Source organism: Ips typographus, linkage group LG11 (assembly GCF_016097725.1).
Source record: "Ips typographus isolate SLU linkage group LG11, UJ_Ityp_2.0, whole genome shotgun sequence".
NCBI lineage: Eukaryota > Metazoa > Arthropoda > Insecta > Coleoptera > Curculionidae > Ips > Ips typographus.
The window spans coordinates 10,265,846-10,281,535 of record NC_138432.1 but is presented as its reverse complement, the minus strand read 5'-3'; the positions used below and the strand labels follow the sequence as shown (position 1 = coordinate 10,281,535).

The window sequence follows — 15,690 nt, the reverse complement described above, 5'->3', positions numbered from 1 at the left end:
GCATTTAGCTACAACCCAGTTAACTCAATACATATGTACAAGTTTCGACTGGCTGATTAGACTCGAAAAGTGAAAATGTTGAGTAAAAGACCCGTTTTTCGAAGTATTACGCACAATAACAAACTGCAAACGTGACATTGACCGAATTGCTGTATCGCGTCGACCTGAAAACCCTAATTTTTACTTGTGAAGCCAAATGTCCGTCTGGTCGCTCATTTTGTCGCTCCAAACCCTTCCTATTTGATCAAATTGCTGTGGAGGTACGAGCACTCGATGGAAAATACCTTATACTCGTTTGCCCTGGCCAATTTTCATTTTTACAGTACCGAAAGCGATTTCCAGAGCATTTTGGCCCCTTATATGGTATAACCATTATATTAAGTGTGTAGTTGGACAAGGACGCCGCCGCTGCTGCTTCGAATTGCCGATGTCGAGGTGAATCATAATTTATTGAAATTTCTGCTAAATTGAACGAAATGTTTAGCAGCTTGCATAGATGAATCAGCTGCTTATTTAGCTGACAAATCTGTCAAACGTTTCCTGGAGCAATGGTTACTGCCTTAAGTTGTGCAAAATGTAGTTTATGTAATTAAATCGGGGATTGAGGTGGCGACATTTTGACGGTCCCTGGTTCGCGTCTCCTCTTTCACCTCTCGGTCTATTCTGGTCCAAAGAGGGGGGCGCCCTGGCCCGGTATGGAGCCGGGCGTAAGCTGATAGCACCACCGTCAAGTCAAGCTTCTTAGTCGCTTCGAACCCGCGAGTGCGTACCGTAGTCGTACTTTCTTTGTTTCTTCAGGTGAGTGCTTATTCTTGCGAGGGTGGTTAGTTTAGGGCGTTTAAAAATATGTCCTTCAATCCGAAAATTCTCTACATTTGCATTTTTTACCGTTCCTGTTGAACTTTCAGAACAAAACTAGATATGAAGGAAGTTGTTTATTTTCTACGAATATCAACAACATCAGAGTCTAATATTAGGTCACTCATAAACTAAACATAGTGGCTAAAAAAAATTTTTTGTTTCAAAAGTGGGCCAAAGCCAATTTATGAAATAAATTTTCACATTTTATTCTTTTTGCATGTTATCATTGGCAAAATCAGTCCCAGTTAAACGGTTGGCGGGTTCATCTGACCTTGATCTGTCAGTGATCTACTCTAATAATTATTGAGTTGAGTTCCTTTAATTAAAAAGTAACAACTATTTTATGTTTTTGGCTGGTGATTACAAAAGGTACTCTGGATCAGATTTTCACCCCTAATTGAACTTGGACACAAACTCACATAAAAACATCAGTTTCTTCCAGAAGAATTTAAAATGTTTTTCTAGAATGTAACCGACTTAATTAAAAAAAAACTTCCCGCAATTAAGTCTAATAAAGGGTGAACGCTCTTCTGACTATCTTCATCGCGTTCTTCGTTTTGCTAGGTAACCGCGCAAAAAAACAACCGCAGCCATGGACGCGATCAAGAAGAAGATGCAAGCGATGAAGCTTGAGAAGGACAACGCGTTGGACCGTGCCGCCTACAATGAACAGCTCGCCAAGGACGCTAATCTTCGCGCTGAAAAGGTAGAAAAAATGTCCATGAGCGCAACCACCCTGTATATTTTTTTTAAATTGTAACAGGCCGAAGAAGAAGCCCGTCAATTGCAAAAGAAGATCCAGACCATTGAAAATGACCTTGACCAGACCCAAGAGCAGCTCACCCAAGTTATGGGCAAGCTCGAGGAGAAAGAAAAGGCCCTCCAAAACGTAAGTTTAGATTTATCTCTTTCTTTTTTGGTGGCTGGCGTGGAATTTCTCTCCCGGCTGGTCTAAAAATAAGCGAAATTTAACCGCGTCGCCATATTTGGTCGGCGTCCGATTCCCGTGACGTCACTGGACTCTCTGTCATTTACTGCGCCGTAAACTAGGTCAACAATGTGAAAGTGCCACGTTCATGTTGTCACGCTTAGGCAACCAACATTACACACATCTGGTTGAGGATTTATTCAGGCTACGTTGCCAACTTTTGTTTGTAATTGAATCCTAAACGTGGCTGCCCAGACCTATCTTTCATCCCTAAACTAAACCCTTTGTCAGGTTTAATTTCAAGGATTACTGTTAAATACAGTTGAAAATAAATTTGTAAATTGACTGAATCCAAATAGCTCTCGTGTTCAATTTGGCAATGTGGCTTGTCGAACTTGACGAATTGAACGTGTGGCGGCGCGCCAATCGTCAGTCGAGCCAACATGGCCGTCGAGTGGAGTGAGTGTTAACGTCGCGTCGACCGAAAAAAATGTCAACAAGTCGCCCCCCGGGGCCCCACCGTAAAAGGGGTCATCAACACCATCCCCGTAACGAAGGCACCAGGCGAAAACCTATCTTGGAGCCGGTTGTCGTGACCCCATTGAGTGTGTACAGTACCCAAAACGTTTTGACAACTAAAGAACAACTGGGGGTCCAAACATTGGTGAAAACCGTGGGGAACACGGCGGTATCGGGGGGTGGCAGCCTACCAGAAGCAAAATGTGATATTCCCGTGATAGATCTAACTCAATGTGATGACGAAACAGTAGCAGTTAAGGCCGAAAACTTAGTTTCTAACCAAGAAGGTAGCTGTAGTAATGTAGAACCGTCTGTGACGAAAAGCAGTAAAAATGATCGTAACCAACGAATAAAGAAAGTTAAAAAAAGTAAAAGCAAACTCGAGTTGTCTCGAGAAACACTAAGCAGCCCTGACAAGGAAGATATGACTATGGTGCAAAGACCAGAAGCTGAGGGTTCCAGTTTGAGCGATCAGGAAACTGAAAAGTTGGATCTGGACCCTGAAACTGAAGAATTATCTAAGCTTCGCTGTACGTCCGAAAGGACTGAAGTGATAGCTGAAAAAGAGATGAGAAGAAAGGGCAGAAGGTGTGCTGACTATCCAGGGCTGGCATTTAGTTCCACCTTCAGTTCAGATACCATGATGAAATTCAGCATTATTAGGAATGAGATACAGAATATTATGAATACACAGTTAAAGCGGGTAGGTACATTTTTGCTCAGTCACTGATCCTAAAATAGCCTACACTATATTTACTTTGAGGTTTGTTAAATGTAAAGCCTTGTGGAAAGGTGTAATTTTATTGTTTACACCAGAGGGGTTAAAAATAGCTTTTATTGACAGTGGAAGGGGGAACAGCATGTTTCCTGTGGGATTAAGCTAATTCAATGCCAAGATTAGGTCAAAAGTTTAAACTGATTAAAGCTTATCTGTTGTAAACTGATTGTTTACTGTACACTCATAAACAATGTAAACTTGTTTTTCAGACAACTTAATGACTGGTCACAGTACATGAGGGCTAGTTATTACAATAGGAATGTTATTGTAGGTTCTGACATTTCTCACACATTTATTTCTGGTCCAGTTTTTTTATAGTGAACTATGATGGATGAGTCACCAAGTTTGAAAGAAAGCAAAACCAGTTCAATCAAAGTAGGACATACTTGAAAGATCCATTTTAGGAATTTTATTAAGGTCAGCTTGTCTTTGAACCATCTGTTGCTTAATCGTTTACTACTGGCTTGCACTTTAGGCCCTTCAAGTTGAATTAGTGACCCCTTAACTCAAGTAATTTATCTTATCTATGGTGTAGCAATTTTGAAATTCTTATTAGGTACTCAATAGCAAGTCATGGAGATTTTTAGGAAACTTGAAATCCAAGTTTATAGAGATTGATAAATATTCGTCAAATATTAACTGAACGATTAGATTACGTTATAAAACATGAATCATGTTTGTACGTCAATGTGATCCTGGATGCAAGATGAGATGACTATTTGGTTTGAGTAATTTTGGTGGACACTACTTGCTTACTCAAGCGCTAAAGCGCTTAGGTTTGCTGAACCTGCTTAATGCCCAACCTGGGAATTGGGAATGGTCTGGCTGACGTAATGCTCTGCAATGTTGTCAAGTGGCTGATATTTTTATCAGTAGTTTATTACAGTTTCTGTCTTGATTCATTATCAACTTCTTTTTTTTGTTTTTTTCTTATGGTTGTGTTGTAATTATGTCGTTTGGATGTATACGAAACTTTGATTGATGAAATGTTTTCAAAGCTTTGACGCTTGTTAGACTTTTTGAATTGCTGCTAATTCGTGGTGGTAAGCGAAACATGGCATCATTGTTGTCTGACCTCCGTCAGGTGGGTCCGGCTGCGCAAGCGCCCCGCCGCCATCTTGACTACCGGTGACTCGCCCAGTCGAATCGTATCTTACGCACTGTTCGGCCGATATTTTCGTTTTGTTGCTTGAAAAATTAGAGTGCGTGTCCAGTACAAGTGAATGAAAATGACGACAAACATCCAGCAAGGTTCCCTCTTGGACGTGTTGAAAAAGAAAATGCGCCAGACCAAGGAGGAAATGGAACGGTACAAGGACGAGTGCGAGGAATTCAATAAGAGGCTGCAAATGGAGATAATGCGAAGGGAAGAAGTAAGTTTCAGGCTCATTGCCGATTGATTGACTGGAAAAGGGCGGATTTGTGGTGTTGAGGGTCATTTTTTCAAGGGAAAAATCTCAAATATTTGTGAATGAAGAGTCTTTAGAGAATCCGACGGTCCGACATGGGGTTTGCAGTGTTGCCACGGTGCCCGTGTCGTTGTCGTATTTAAAACTAATTTTGTCTGGGGGGTTTTATTCCTTATTAATAACCTGTTTTTGTGCAAATTTTGACAAATGACGTTTCAGTTAATTTGTCTAATACACCCTGTACTACTACCTGTAACTGAAGACGTAATATTTATTATTTATTAACCTAATATCTAAAATACAAGTTTGCTTTTACTACTGAAATTATTATTATTATTAGAAATTAGATTTGTTTGATAAATTGTGAAAGTGATATGACTTTGATAGGTCCTAAGACTGAAGTTCTTATGAACAGGTATCTGAATAGCAAACATTCATCCTGTTTTTGTTTTATATTTAGTTTAGTGTTTAAGATCAGTTACACTTGAAGATCACTTTGTGATGTTATTTGACAGTAAATTACAGGTTTTTTGCAAATTAGCCGATTGTGATTTGCTATCTGTCAAATTCTTGATATCCATTAAAGTCAAGTTATTGTCTCTGTGGAATATAGAGACTTTTTCGAAGATCTTAGGAAACTAGTTTGATTCATAACTGCTATAGGCGTTTCAAGGTAAGAGATACCCCCTCTGGTGATCAGTTTTGAAAACAGTTTCGGGCATTCCAGCTGTCATTTCTCCCTTTGTTTACATTGATTTTGACAGTGACAGTGGCATATTATTTATAATGTTAGGTTAGGAACGGGTTGCCAGATTTTATATAGTTCAACTGACGCTGCGATCTTAACTTGAAACGCCAATAAAAGTGATGATTTTTGGCATTGTGATTGTAAGTGGAGAAGAATGTCTCATCATAATAAATGAGTGTTGATTACTAATCCAGTAAGATGAAGTCATGGTAGTGTAGGTTTGTTGACCCAATCTTCCACCAAAAATTCCATGAACATGTACATGAAATTTCCGTACTGAACACGAGCAATCGCGCGCGACAAGCATATTTTTTAAGAAAATGTGGGCTTGCTCAGCCTCGGCCTTTGCATAATAATTAATGGAATTCGTATGCAAAACCCGTTAATCTGTTTCAACCAGATCGTGGAATTTTCACTTTTTTAAAAACTAAAGTCCAGTTTCTAGCTGCTTTGGGAACTAAACACTCTCATTGTAGGGGCTCTAATTTGCCATACTTCCTTCCTGCATTGACCATGTTTACTCGACTGTACCACTAGCGCGTATACTAAAATAATAACGATCAGGGGCGCGTATCAATTGATTTGATTACGTAAAGCGGAACCGTTTATCTGACCGTATTTTGTTTGGTTTCAGGCCGAATCCGAGGTTGCCGCCCTCAACAGACGCATCCAGCTTTTGGAAGAGGACTTGGAACGTTCCGAGGAGCGTCTCGCCACCGCCACCGCCAAATTGGCCGAAGCCTCACAAGCCGCCGATGAAAGCGAAAGGTTCGTGCTGTTTTTACTTAGTACCCAAATTTTTTTGTTGTGTGCAAATCCACACTAATTTTTGTACCTTTTGGGTGGCTCAACTTGTGTAAAATGGGGTCGCCTACCAAAACATTACTGTGAAAGTCAGTGAAAACCATACTTATTTGGTACATTCATGTATCTGTCACATAGGAAACGTACATGTGCCCTATTTCTCTTCTGTTTATAGTAAGTTGAGTGAGACGGAATGCGTGGGCGTATGTCAAATATCAATTTTAACGAAACGTCAACCGTCAAGGAAGGAGGAAGACTAAAATTGTAGGTTATGTTTAATGTTTATTTTCTAGTGATCTCCTGCAGAAAAAAATGCCGTTTAAGCGTTGTGTTGTTCAATCGTGTTCCAAAAGTTGTAACAGCTGCCCTAATAAGATATTTTTACCAGCGAAGCCCAACACCTGTGGAATAAGTAATTTGCGTCGTGACTTAACACTTACACGTACGTTATGAACTTGAAAGGGCTTTCACTACGTCACAGGGGATGCTGCCCTGATTATTTTAACTTATTTTTTAAGTTTTTTATAGAATTACCAGGGATGTAATTTTGAAATGTACGACGTAATAGTTCGTTTTAATGCATAAAATTTTCTTATTTGAAATGTTAAATTTCATTATGGTAGACGACCCCATTGTTAGGAACTGCTTTGTAAGTCAAAAAGTTGAGACACCTGTTGGTACACTCTCTAACCTAATATCCCGCTAACCGTGTGTCGCTTGTGTTTGGTGCCCACTAATCCAGGATACGCAAGGCCCTGGAAAACAGAACGAACATGGAAGACGACCGGGTCTCTATCTTGGAACAGCAACTGGCCCAGGCCAAACAGATCGCCGAAGAGGCCGACAAAAAATACGAAGAGGTATAATCAAAGGTTCACTAATTTCTCTCTGGCAAAATTTATGCAAAGTTTTAATTCTGATGGAAAATAGTGGGAAAGGGTTGGGCAGATCAGTTAATTGGTTCAAAAGTTTGCTGTCAGTATAGGTTAGCAGCTAACTTAACCCTTAAGTCATGAAGGGGGTTTGTAATGGGCTCATCCACCGCCTTCTTTACAAGAAAGCCTAGAATGTGTCTTTTAATGGCGGCGTTATCGGATTTTTTTTGTACACAAACCTATGGAGATGCAGTAGAAAATATGTTTTTTTTTATTTTTTCGTGTAGTTGATTAGAAGTTGTGAGTGAAAAATTAAAGAACGCTTCATTCCTGATCCAGATATGTATAGATATGGCTTTTTATATCCAATAAAGTCCAGCCAAAGCAAGTTTGGTTAGAACCCTTTGTCTTGGAAAGTACAACAAACTAATGTAAAAATTGCTCAATCAAAGAAAATTTGGAAATCCTTGAATCTAGGTAAGCAAAACTGGTAAATGGGTTTTATATTATTACCAAGACCTTTCTTTTAAAATGTAAATGTGCCAATAGAACTTCTAAAAGCTGTCCTGTTTCTTCAGAGTAAATCTTTGTTGCTCTCAAAATGCAGGCGGCCTCAAAATGTAACTCACATAAGTCACATACCAATGTATGTAAGAGGCAATAAGTTTACTGAATGAGAAAGCATATTGTACTTACCACTGAGTATTGTGTTGGAGTAAAATCATTCCACTTCAAAGCTTTCAACCACTGTTGGGTTCGAGCAGGGTCTTTTGGAAAGTAAAAGACTGACACTTTTGGGCCTTTCACCAAATTGCTTTTAGAAATTTGGCAAACAACCAGTGGACGGCATAGTGTAGAGGCAATAGAATTTAAGTTAAAAAACCAACCACAAATTATAGAACAATGAAGGAACAATAACAATAGTGATAACACAATAAAATGAACACAAACTACACTTTCACTAGAACAATAAACATATAAACAACAATTACTTTGGCCAGTAATCCCAAGTCTTGACTTTAAACCTTAAAAATTAATTTAATCATCCAAAAACTCAATTTCCACAATACAAACAAATGCAAACTGTCAATCCCATATTTCGGCCATATTGGAATTTTTGGCATGCACCTTCTTGGCTTTCTTGTACAGAGGGCGGTGGCTCATCCCACATATTTTTTTATTATTTGATATTTGATTAGGAGGCAAAAAAATATGAAATACGTTTTTTATTATTTTTCAAAATACTAAGTCTAACATAACAAGAGTTTACACTTTTTTAGTTTGTAACAGTAACAGCACCCTATAAATTGACATCAAATTACTTTATGTTCAGGGAATTGGCAACATTGCACTCTGCGGACTTGACTTTGGGGTTATAAATCAGCTGATTGGAAGATGCTGTCAACTGTCAACCAGTTGAGACAGCCATAGCCAATAAAACTGCTGATTACGTCATACACGCAGCAAAACCGTCAATTTGAATTTATTTACGCATTTTCAAAGTCCTGTAAATTACCGAAAAACTGCGACATTTCAGACTAATCTTTCCGATTTATGATATGCATTGAAACGCAGTTTTACGTTATGTGGGATTAGGAACAACTCTGATAACTGCTGTGAAACTGAAGAAAAGTGCCAGGAAAACTGAACAAAAGAAATACAGTATTGCCTTACCTACCACTAAACTATCAGAATTAAGACTTAATTTATTTGATTTCCTAGAAGTAAATTTAAGTAGGAACATGGAATTCTGATCAATTCCAACCTGATCTGCGTTTTTGTGTGTGTTTGTCCCCCCTCGCATTACATTAACAAAACGGCGCCAAACGTGTGTACCCGGCTTAACAAACAATCCAGCATCAGCGTGTTCTTTTCTGATTAGTCCTTCAAAATGTTTATTGATTTTTCTTTTTGTACCACCCAATCACAGGCAACGCAAGATTCTCGAGAACCGCTCGTTGGCCGATGAGGAGCGTATGGACGCCCTGGAAAACCAACTGAAGGAGGCCAGGTTCCTGGCCGAGGAAGCCGACAAAAAATACGATGAGGTTAATAATGTTTGTGATGACGTGAAACCGCCTTAACCAGTGCACTTGTTATCGAAATGATCAGTCTGAACCCGCCTTTTGTTTGTTTTACCGATACGGTCATCATGGGGGAGGGGGGTTCGATGTGTGTGTGTATGTGCGTCATTGAGTAAAAAAAAAAATTTTAAATAATTCAAATTTGTGGTATTTAGAAGGTGTAACGACCTTTATGAGGGTTGTTTTAGTGCTTTTTACCAAAAATGGGAGGAAGTTGTTAGTGCAGTGTGTTTTTCTGGGCAATATTATTTAGTAACTGTGTGTAACGGATTTGAAACTCCAGTGGGGGTTGACCAGGGTTGGGGGGTTTTTCACTCAATTTTTAATGTAGTAACCAAAGCTATATTTTTTACTCACACCTACTATAACATAAAATATTTATCCATATTATAATTTTGCGGTTTTGGTGCTAAAAGTTACCTCAGAATAACTTTTAAAGTGTTTATTAAGCGAATTCACGTGAAAACGGCTTTAAAGTAACGCGTCAATTTATCAATTTATGTTCGAATACTTGTTTCGTTAATTAATCAATGACGGTCAGGGCCGTAGTTGGCAATTTAGTGCAACGTTAAGACTGGTAGTGTTCTAACAAACTGTTCAGCTTCTTACAGACCATGGACACGTCGTTTTTGGCTACATAACCTAAAAGTATGTCAAGAATTTGACGCTGTACGAGCCCTAAAACACTTTGTTTTGTTGCTCGTACATGTTTTGTTATAAATTTAACCTACACACGCGCACACTCTTTACCATAACTGATTATTTTCTGAAACTCTATAGGTAGCCCGTAAATTGGCCATGGTGGAAGCCGACCTCGAAAGGGCTGAGGAGCGCGCAGAAGCCGGCGAATCGTAGGTGTCTTATTGACGTTTTGTGTGTCTTACTCGCTTTTTTTAATGTTTTCGAGCATGCGCGCACCAAACAGGGGTTTTTTTTTCGAGCAACAGGACCAGACTCGATTAACCCATCTAACCCATTATATTTTGGTTTTTTTTTTGTTCTTTTGAGGCATTAATTTTTAGCCTAATACTGTAACGACGCTTTATTGCATGATTTTGTTTTACGCTGTTGCCAGGTGGCTAGAAAGTTGATACTTATGGAGCAGGACTTGGAGAGGGCGGAAGAACGCGTAGACCATTCAGATAGGTGCTTTATTTTTTTTTTCTACGCATTAGATTTATAAGTAGAGTCCGGTTTTCTAGACATTTTGCTTTTTTTAAATAACGTTAAACTACCTTTGAAAAAACGTTATTTGACAGATTTTGTTTATGCTTTTTTCTTCTTTTGTTTAACAAGTTTTTAAAAATAAACTAAACTGCTATGACATTAAAACGCAGGAGTTTTGACGTAATCTTTTTGGTTCTGTAACGTCGCACAGTGGGCCATTGGGCCCTAAGTGGTAATAATGACTTTTGCTATATTGAGATAACTGAACGACAAAAACATGTTGAAGTATCAATTTACAAATTTAAACTCACCAAACAATTTCCAAATACTCCTGAAGTAGTAAAAAAAAAATGTAAAAACATTCCACAACACTATAGAAGCTCTAAAATGCCTTGCAAAAGCTTCCAAATGCTTTTAAATCTATCTAGAAGCTCTCACTTTTACAGCTCTTTAACAGTTTCCAAAACCGTCCACAAGGTTTCAAATTCCTTAAAGGCAGGCCAGAACCTTCAAGGCTCTTTAAACTGTTCAAATGCTCCTAAAGTAGTCTAAAAAGGTTTTAAAACCCTACAGAAACTCTAAAATGCTTCTCAAGCAGTCTAGAAGCTTCCAAAAGCTTTTAGAACACTCTAAAGGCTTCTAAATAATCCTCTACTAGTCTAGAAGCTCTCAAAAATTTCAAGGCAGTCTAAAGGCTTCCAAGAGTTCAATTTCAAAAGTCTTAAAAGCAGTCCAGAAACTTCAATGCTTCTAAAGCAGTCGGAAGTTTTGCAAAACAGTCTAGAAGCTTCCAAATGTTTTTTTAACTAGTCTAGAAGCTCCCAGAAAATATCAAAACAGTTTAGAAGCTTCCAAAAAATTCTAGAACCGTGTAAAAGTTTCCAAATGCTTCTCAAGTAGTTCAAAACAATCTAAAATCTTCCGAATGCTTCTAAAGCAATTTGAATGCTTCAACAAATCTCTATAAGTTGAACACAAAAAATGTGGCATCTCTGAAAGATTTTTGTGCTTTTTTAAAGCTTTTTACCAGATTTTTATGCTTTTTTTTCACGATTTTAGTGCTTTTTAATCCGGACTTTATTTATAAGATTGGTTTACAAATGAACCGAGTAGCTTCTTGACTTTTTAGCTGGTTCATATGTAAACTTTGGTTCTTAGCTAACCAAAACGTGTCACTTTATTAATGCAAGTATAAATTTGCAGCAAAATCGTGGAACTTGAAGAGGAACTCCGCGTCGTAGGCAACAACCTCAAATCCCTGGAAGTGTCTGAAGAAAAGGTAAGCAATATTTTTTTAAAAGGGTATTAATAACAAATTTCGAAAAAATTGATCATATACATTTATTTCTGATTGAATCTAAAAATAGGCCAACCAGCGTGAAGAAGAATATAAGAACCAAATCAAGAACCTGACTACCCGCCTAAAGGAGGTACCAACCCCCTTTTAAAGCAGTGTTGCCATTTTTTAACAGGCTGGCATCGTGATCCCTTTAATTGCTCGATTGTTGTTAACTTAACCCTGTTTTTTTTTTTTACTGTGTTTAAGTTGTGTGTCTGATTTTTATTTTTTGCACTAACCTAGGCGACCGTAAAAGAGGAAGAGTATTCGCAGGCCCTGAAACAAGTAACGCAGCAGCTGAGAGAGGTAATTAGGGAGTCGCCGGCACCACGTTCTGATTGTAGATACAACGGATTTGCGTAGTGGCATTCTCAGTAGTCTGTCCTGCCTTTCGCCATCTTGTACATTGTTTTGCATCCTCGTTTTTTTTGCCCACCTCATCTATTTTGTTTTTTTTTGTTATCGTCCAGGGGTTCAGTTCTCTTATGTACTTTTTCAAAGAGCCTTAAGCATGTTGTACTATACAAACATTTTTAAAATTGTGGCTTTGTTTTGTTCTATGTCAGGCGGCGGTGACCAGAGAGCACAGCGAAGACAAAATCCGCATTATTTCAGACAAGTTGCGTGAAGTAAGTGCTCTCGATCTCTATTCAGTATTTTGCACCTTAATAGCATCGTTAATTATGATTTTTTTTAATGGGATTTTTTCATTTAAACCGATCTCTCCGGGTCAGTCACGGGTTTTAATTCCGACACGCCATATACGGGAATAATTTAACGGGTCTGTCCATAATAGTATATTATTCAACGAGCTTTTTTTTTGTTACTGTACTATACTTTGTCCACGACCACTGTCCATTACCACTAATGCCAAGTGAAGTTAAATGTCTAACGTACTCCTTAGCATTGATATTGTATATATTTCTGAACGCACCCCAGCGTCGCCGCCTACGATCACGAGGGCACTGACGTTGTCAATGTCAACTTGGCAAAATCACTTTGAGGTTATATGACCCTCATTTAATGAGGGCTGAATATTAGTACATTATTGGTTGGTCGTGGACAAAACGTATTAAATTCATTAAAATAAACGTTTATGGACACTCTCCTGGATCTGGCAGTGATTTTTTTATCAGTCAACAATAAAAAAGTCACTGTTAGATTTAAAAAAAATCGCGTTTACGTGTAAATCTGGTCACATTAGATCTTTTCGAAACGCTTTTGGTTAAAAGGGAATGATGTAGTCTTGCACGTGGGTTGTAACAGGTGGAGGCACCAATCACTTTATATATTTTTGTAAGTACCACTCTAGTTTTGCCTGGCTTGTTTTCCATAAGCTAACATGTGCAGCATTTGTGAAAACCTCAGCACAGTGACAAACTTAACTAACTGAATAAACTATGGTTTACGCAAATGGTGCACGTGTAAAGTTGCCGTAAAGCATGTTTGTCATTGGTTATGGTGTTGTCAAACACTCACTGGTTTTGGTAGAATCTCAGTAAACAAAAACCAGTGAGTGTTTCTTGAACATTGTTCATCAAAATTGGTACTGATTCTTTTATTATTTGTGTGTTGTTTAGGCTGAAGCCCGCGCCGAATTTGCTGAACGTTCGGTCCAGAAACTGCAAAAGGAGGTCGACAGACTCGAAGGTAACTTTTTCGTTTACTCTAATACATAACCCAACTTTTCAAAATTAACGCGTTTCTGTGAGTCGCGAGTGTTTTTGGTGTTTTTTTATTTTATTTTTTTGTTTTTAACCTCTAACTTTCCCTTCCCGAATTGCTTGCAGACGATCTCTTAGCAGAAAAAGAAAAGAACAAACTGCTGGCGGACGAGATGGAGGCCACATTACATGACATACAAAACATGTAGAACGACTCGCTTAGTCGTCACACAAAAGTCACAAAAAGCGTGTTTTTGGCACTTTCTATTTAAATAATAACACTCGGATGGTAGAAAATTACTTTTGTACACGTCCGCCTTTAAGACAAAATTGGTGCTGTCTATCAATTAAACAGTAAACATTCCACGCGAAGGCATTTATATCAATCATTCATTTATTTACGGTGTACGATCACCTGTAATACATAAAACACTGCCCCCGGTCGGATCAAAACGACCGTCCGCTTACTTATTGCTAATCTTTTGACGGCTGTCAACATGTGACAACGGTCAGAAGATTATTTTTGACGTTTGTTGAATCAAAATGGCATTCATTGAGCCTAAAAAAGCAATGAAAACTTACAGTCACTCCATATTTATTGTCAGCTGAATAGGTTGTCTAAATTTTTTTTTACTTGCAGCATTAAGTATTACATTTATTGATAAATAAATTCTATTTTAAAGCCCTTATTGTTTATATTTTCTAATATTTGAAAAGTGTATTTTTATGTAGTTATATAAAATGAACTAATTATTCATTTGATTATATATTTTTAATTTCCCTATTTTTGTTGTTTTGTTTGTTTTTCCTTTTTTTTTTTTTCAATTAATTTGCATGAGTTTTTCACTAAGTGTGCTGTGCTGTCAAAATAACGTGACGCAGGTAAGTGGCATTGAACTAACGCTTGTAATGCATTTCTCCTATTCTGTAACAATAAAACGAAATTGTTTCCCGTAGACGAGTTGGTGGCCGAAAAGGAGCGTTACAAGGAAATTGGAGACGACTTGGACACCGCATTCGTCGAGCTCATTTTGTAAATTTTCACTTGGTGTATTGGGAAAATTTCCTCGTGCCGTCAGGTCTATTTTAAAAACACTAATGCTGTGTTGTAGTTCAGAAAAGCGACTCTTCCATCTATTATTTAATATGAACTTACAATTTGGCATCGTGGACCTTACTGCCCGAGGAGGTTTGATAGGTTAAGATTTATCGTACTCCATTGTTGTTTATTTAAACTTGTACCAGGAAATATATTTATTTAAATCTTTGTGTATGTATTTATTCAAGTACTGTTTGCCAAGTATACTTAAATTATTTTGAGCCTGTTTGGTGTAGGTTTCCACCATTTTAAGGCTTTCGGTCACTAGTCCATCAATCTGTTTAGTTACTTCCTTAATAACAGTATCTATTTCTTTCTCTTGTTTTCCTAGTGTTGTTTTGGCACGCTCGGTGACGCCATTGAGCTGAGCTTTAGTCTCAGCCACTGTCTTGTTTATTGCATCTCTAATAGCTGCATCAGTTTCCCGAATATTTTGTGAATATGCATTTGTGATGGTCTGAATAGACTTTTTTGCGTCTCTGTAACATAATTTCAGTCGTAGTTTTTTTAACAGGAGAAAAAAAAGCAACATACTTGTCCGCGTTCTCCCGAACCTTCTTCAGGTCTGAACCAGCTTGGTTCACTAACTCATCCAGACGTTTTTTGGCATCGTCAGCCACACTTTTTAATCCTTGCTGAATGCTATATTTGACCGATTCTAATGCTTTTAAGCTTTCGTTGCGTACTGTTTCAATTAATTTTGATGACAAATCTTGACCTGCTATTGTCAGTTTATGAGAAGAATAAAAAAAAATAGAATAACGTAAGACATACTACAGGTATTACTTTGTTTGATTTTTCTCGTACGTTATTGGTTCATATATTTTTCGGGACTAGAATGTTTCCTCTAGCTTCAGTAGTGATTGAATCGCGTTTTATCCGGTTCTATGGACATGCCTAATTAACTTTTAGATGACTTGGTGCTGGAAAAGAGTAAGTTCAAGGCCATCGCGGAGGAAATGGATCAAACGGTGGCAGACCTGGTGGGCTACTGAGCCCAAGCGCGTGACAGCCAACACTGCCTTTTATCCCCCTTCAGAGAGCTCTAAATATTGTGTTGTTTACTATTTGCAATTTTTATTGTGATGAACGCTTTTTATTAATTTGTTGATGGAATGTATCAATTTCTTTGCTTTGTTCTTGTTTACCGTCAAGCAACTTCTTTAAGCGTTGTTGCAGGTTGATGAGAATTTACTGCGGCTAGAAAAATAGTTTTTGCTCATTGAAGATTTTTGTACACATTAAAATTTTTAAAACAATTTTTTAGCTGTTTTATTACACGTTACCAATACAGAATTGACACATGAAATCGGTGGCCCTGAGTGTGTGTGAGTATCGGAGTTTCCTCGTCTTCCAGACACGAGCGACAGACCGAGAATGTGCAGGTGTCTTCTCATCAAACAGTGACCCGTGAG

The 15,690-nt window shown here is 38.1% G+C and overlaps 2 protein-coding genes across 35 annotated transcripts; one reads left to right on the top strand and one right to left on the bottom strand.

The window, feature by feature from the left end:
* Positions 1–638: 638 nt before the first annotated feature.
* Positions 639–15,534, top strand: Tm1 (tropomyosin 1). 34 transcript variants are annotated; one of them, XM_081989743.1, is made up of 11 exons: positions 640–798; positions 1,426–1,567; positions 1,625–1,750; positions 5,878–6,011; positions 6,790–6,907; positions 8,853–8,970; positions 9,787–9,857; positions 11,377–11,452; positions 11,541–11,603; positions 13,093–13,162; positions 13,303–13,960. In XM_081989743.1, exons 2-11 carry the CDS (start codon positions 1,527–1,529, stop codon positions 13,383–13,385), a joined length of 900 nt encoding a protein of 299 aa, XP_081845869.1. In that variant the 5' UTR covers positions 640–798; positions 1,426–1,526; the 3' UTR covers positions 13,386–13,960. The 34 variants fall into 34 exon arrangements, 31 of the variants coding, with proteins under 31 accessions (XP_081845874.1, XP_081845876.1, XP_081845875.1 ...); XM_081989748.1 differs by lacking the exons at positions 8,853–8,970; positions 9,787–9,857; positions 13,303–13,960 and adding exons at positions 10,082–10,152; positions 15,188–15,534 and having other exon boundaries at positions 639–798; XM_081989750.1 differs by lacking the exons at positions 8,853–8,970; positions 9,787–9,857; positions 11,541–11,603 and adding exons at positions 10,082–10,152; positions 12,079–12,141 and having other exon boundaries at positions 639–798.
* On the bottom strand, positions 14,261–15,170 carry LOC145735635 (uncharacterized). Its single transcript, XM_081989625.1, has 3 exons — positions 15,148–15,170; positions 14,810–14,947; positions 14,261–14,754 (listed from the first exon to the last, which is right to left on the bottom strand). The coding sequence occupies exons 1-3, from the start codon at positions 15,168–15,170 to the stop codon at positions 14,403–14,405; spliced, it is 513 nt and encodes a 170-aa protein (XP_081845751.1). The 3' UTR covers positions 14,261–14,402.
* Positions 15,535–15,690: the final 156 nt, after the last annotated feature.

Coding starts and splice junctions, on each gene's coding strand:
- Tm1 (XM_081989734.1), top strand. CDS start 2,280: ATGTCAACAAGTCGCCCCCCGGGGCCCCACCGTAAAAGGGGTCATCAA. Junction 3,012..5,877: donor TGAATACACAGTTAAAGCGG/GTAGGTACATTT, acceptor GTTTGGTTTCAG/GCCGAATCCGAGGTTGCCGC. Junction 6,012..8,852: donor GCCGCCGATGAAAGCGAAAG/GTTCGTGCTGTT, acceptor ACCCAATCACAG/GCAACGCAAGATTCTCGAGA.
- LOC145735635 (XM_081989625.1), bottom strand. CDS start 15,170: ATGTCCATAGAACCGGATAAAAC. Junction 14,948..15,147: donor TCCATAGAACCGGATAAAAC/GCGATTCAATCA, acceptor ACGCAACGAAAG/CTTAAAAGCATTAGAATCGG. Junction 14,755..14,809: donor GTTCGGGAGAACGCGGACAA/GTATGTTGCTTT, acceptor ATTATGTTACAG/AGACGCAAAAAAGTCTATTC.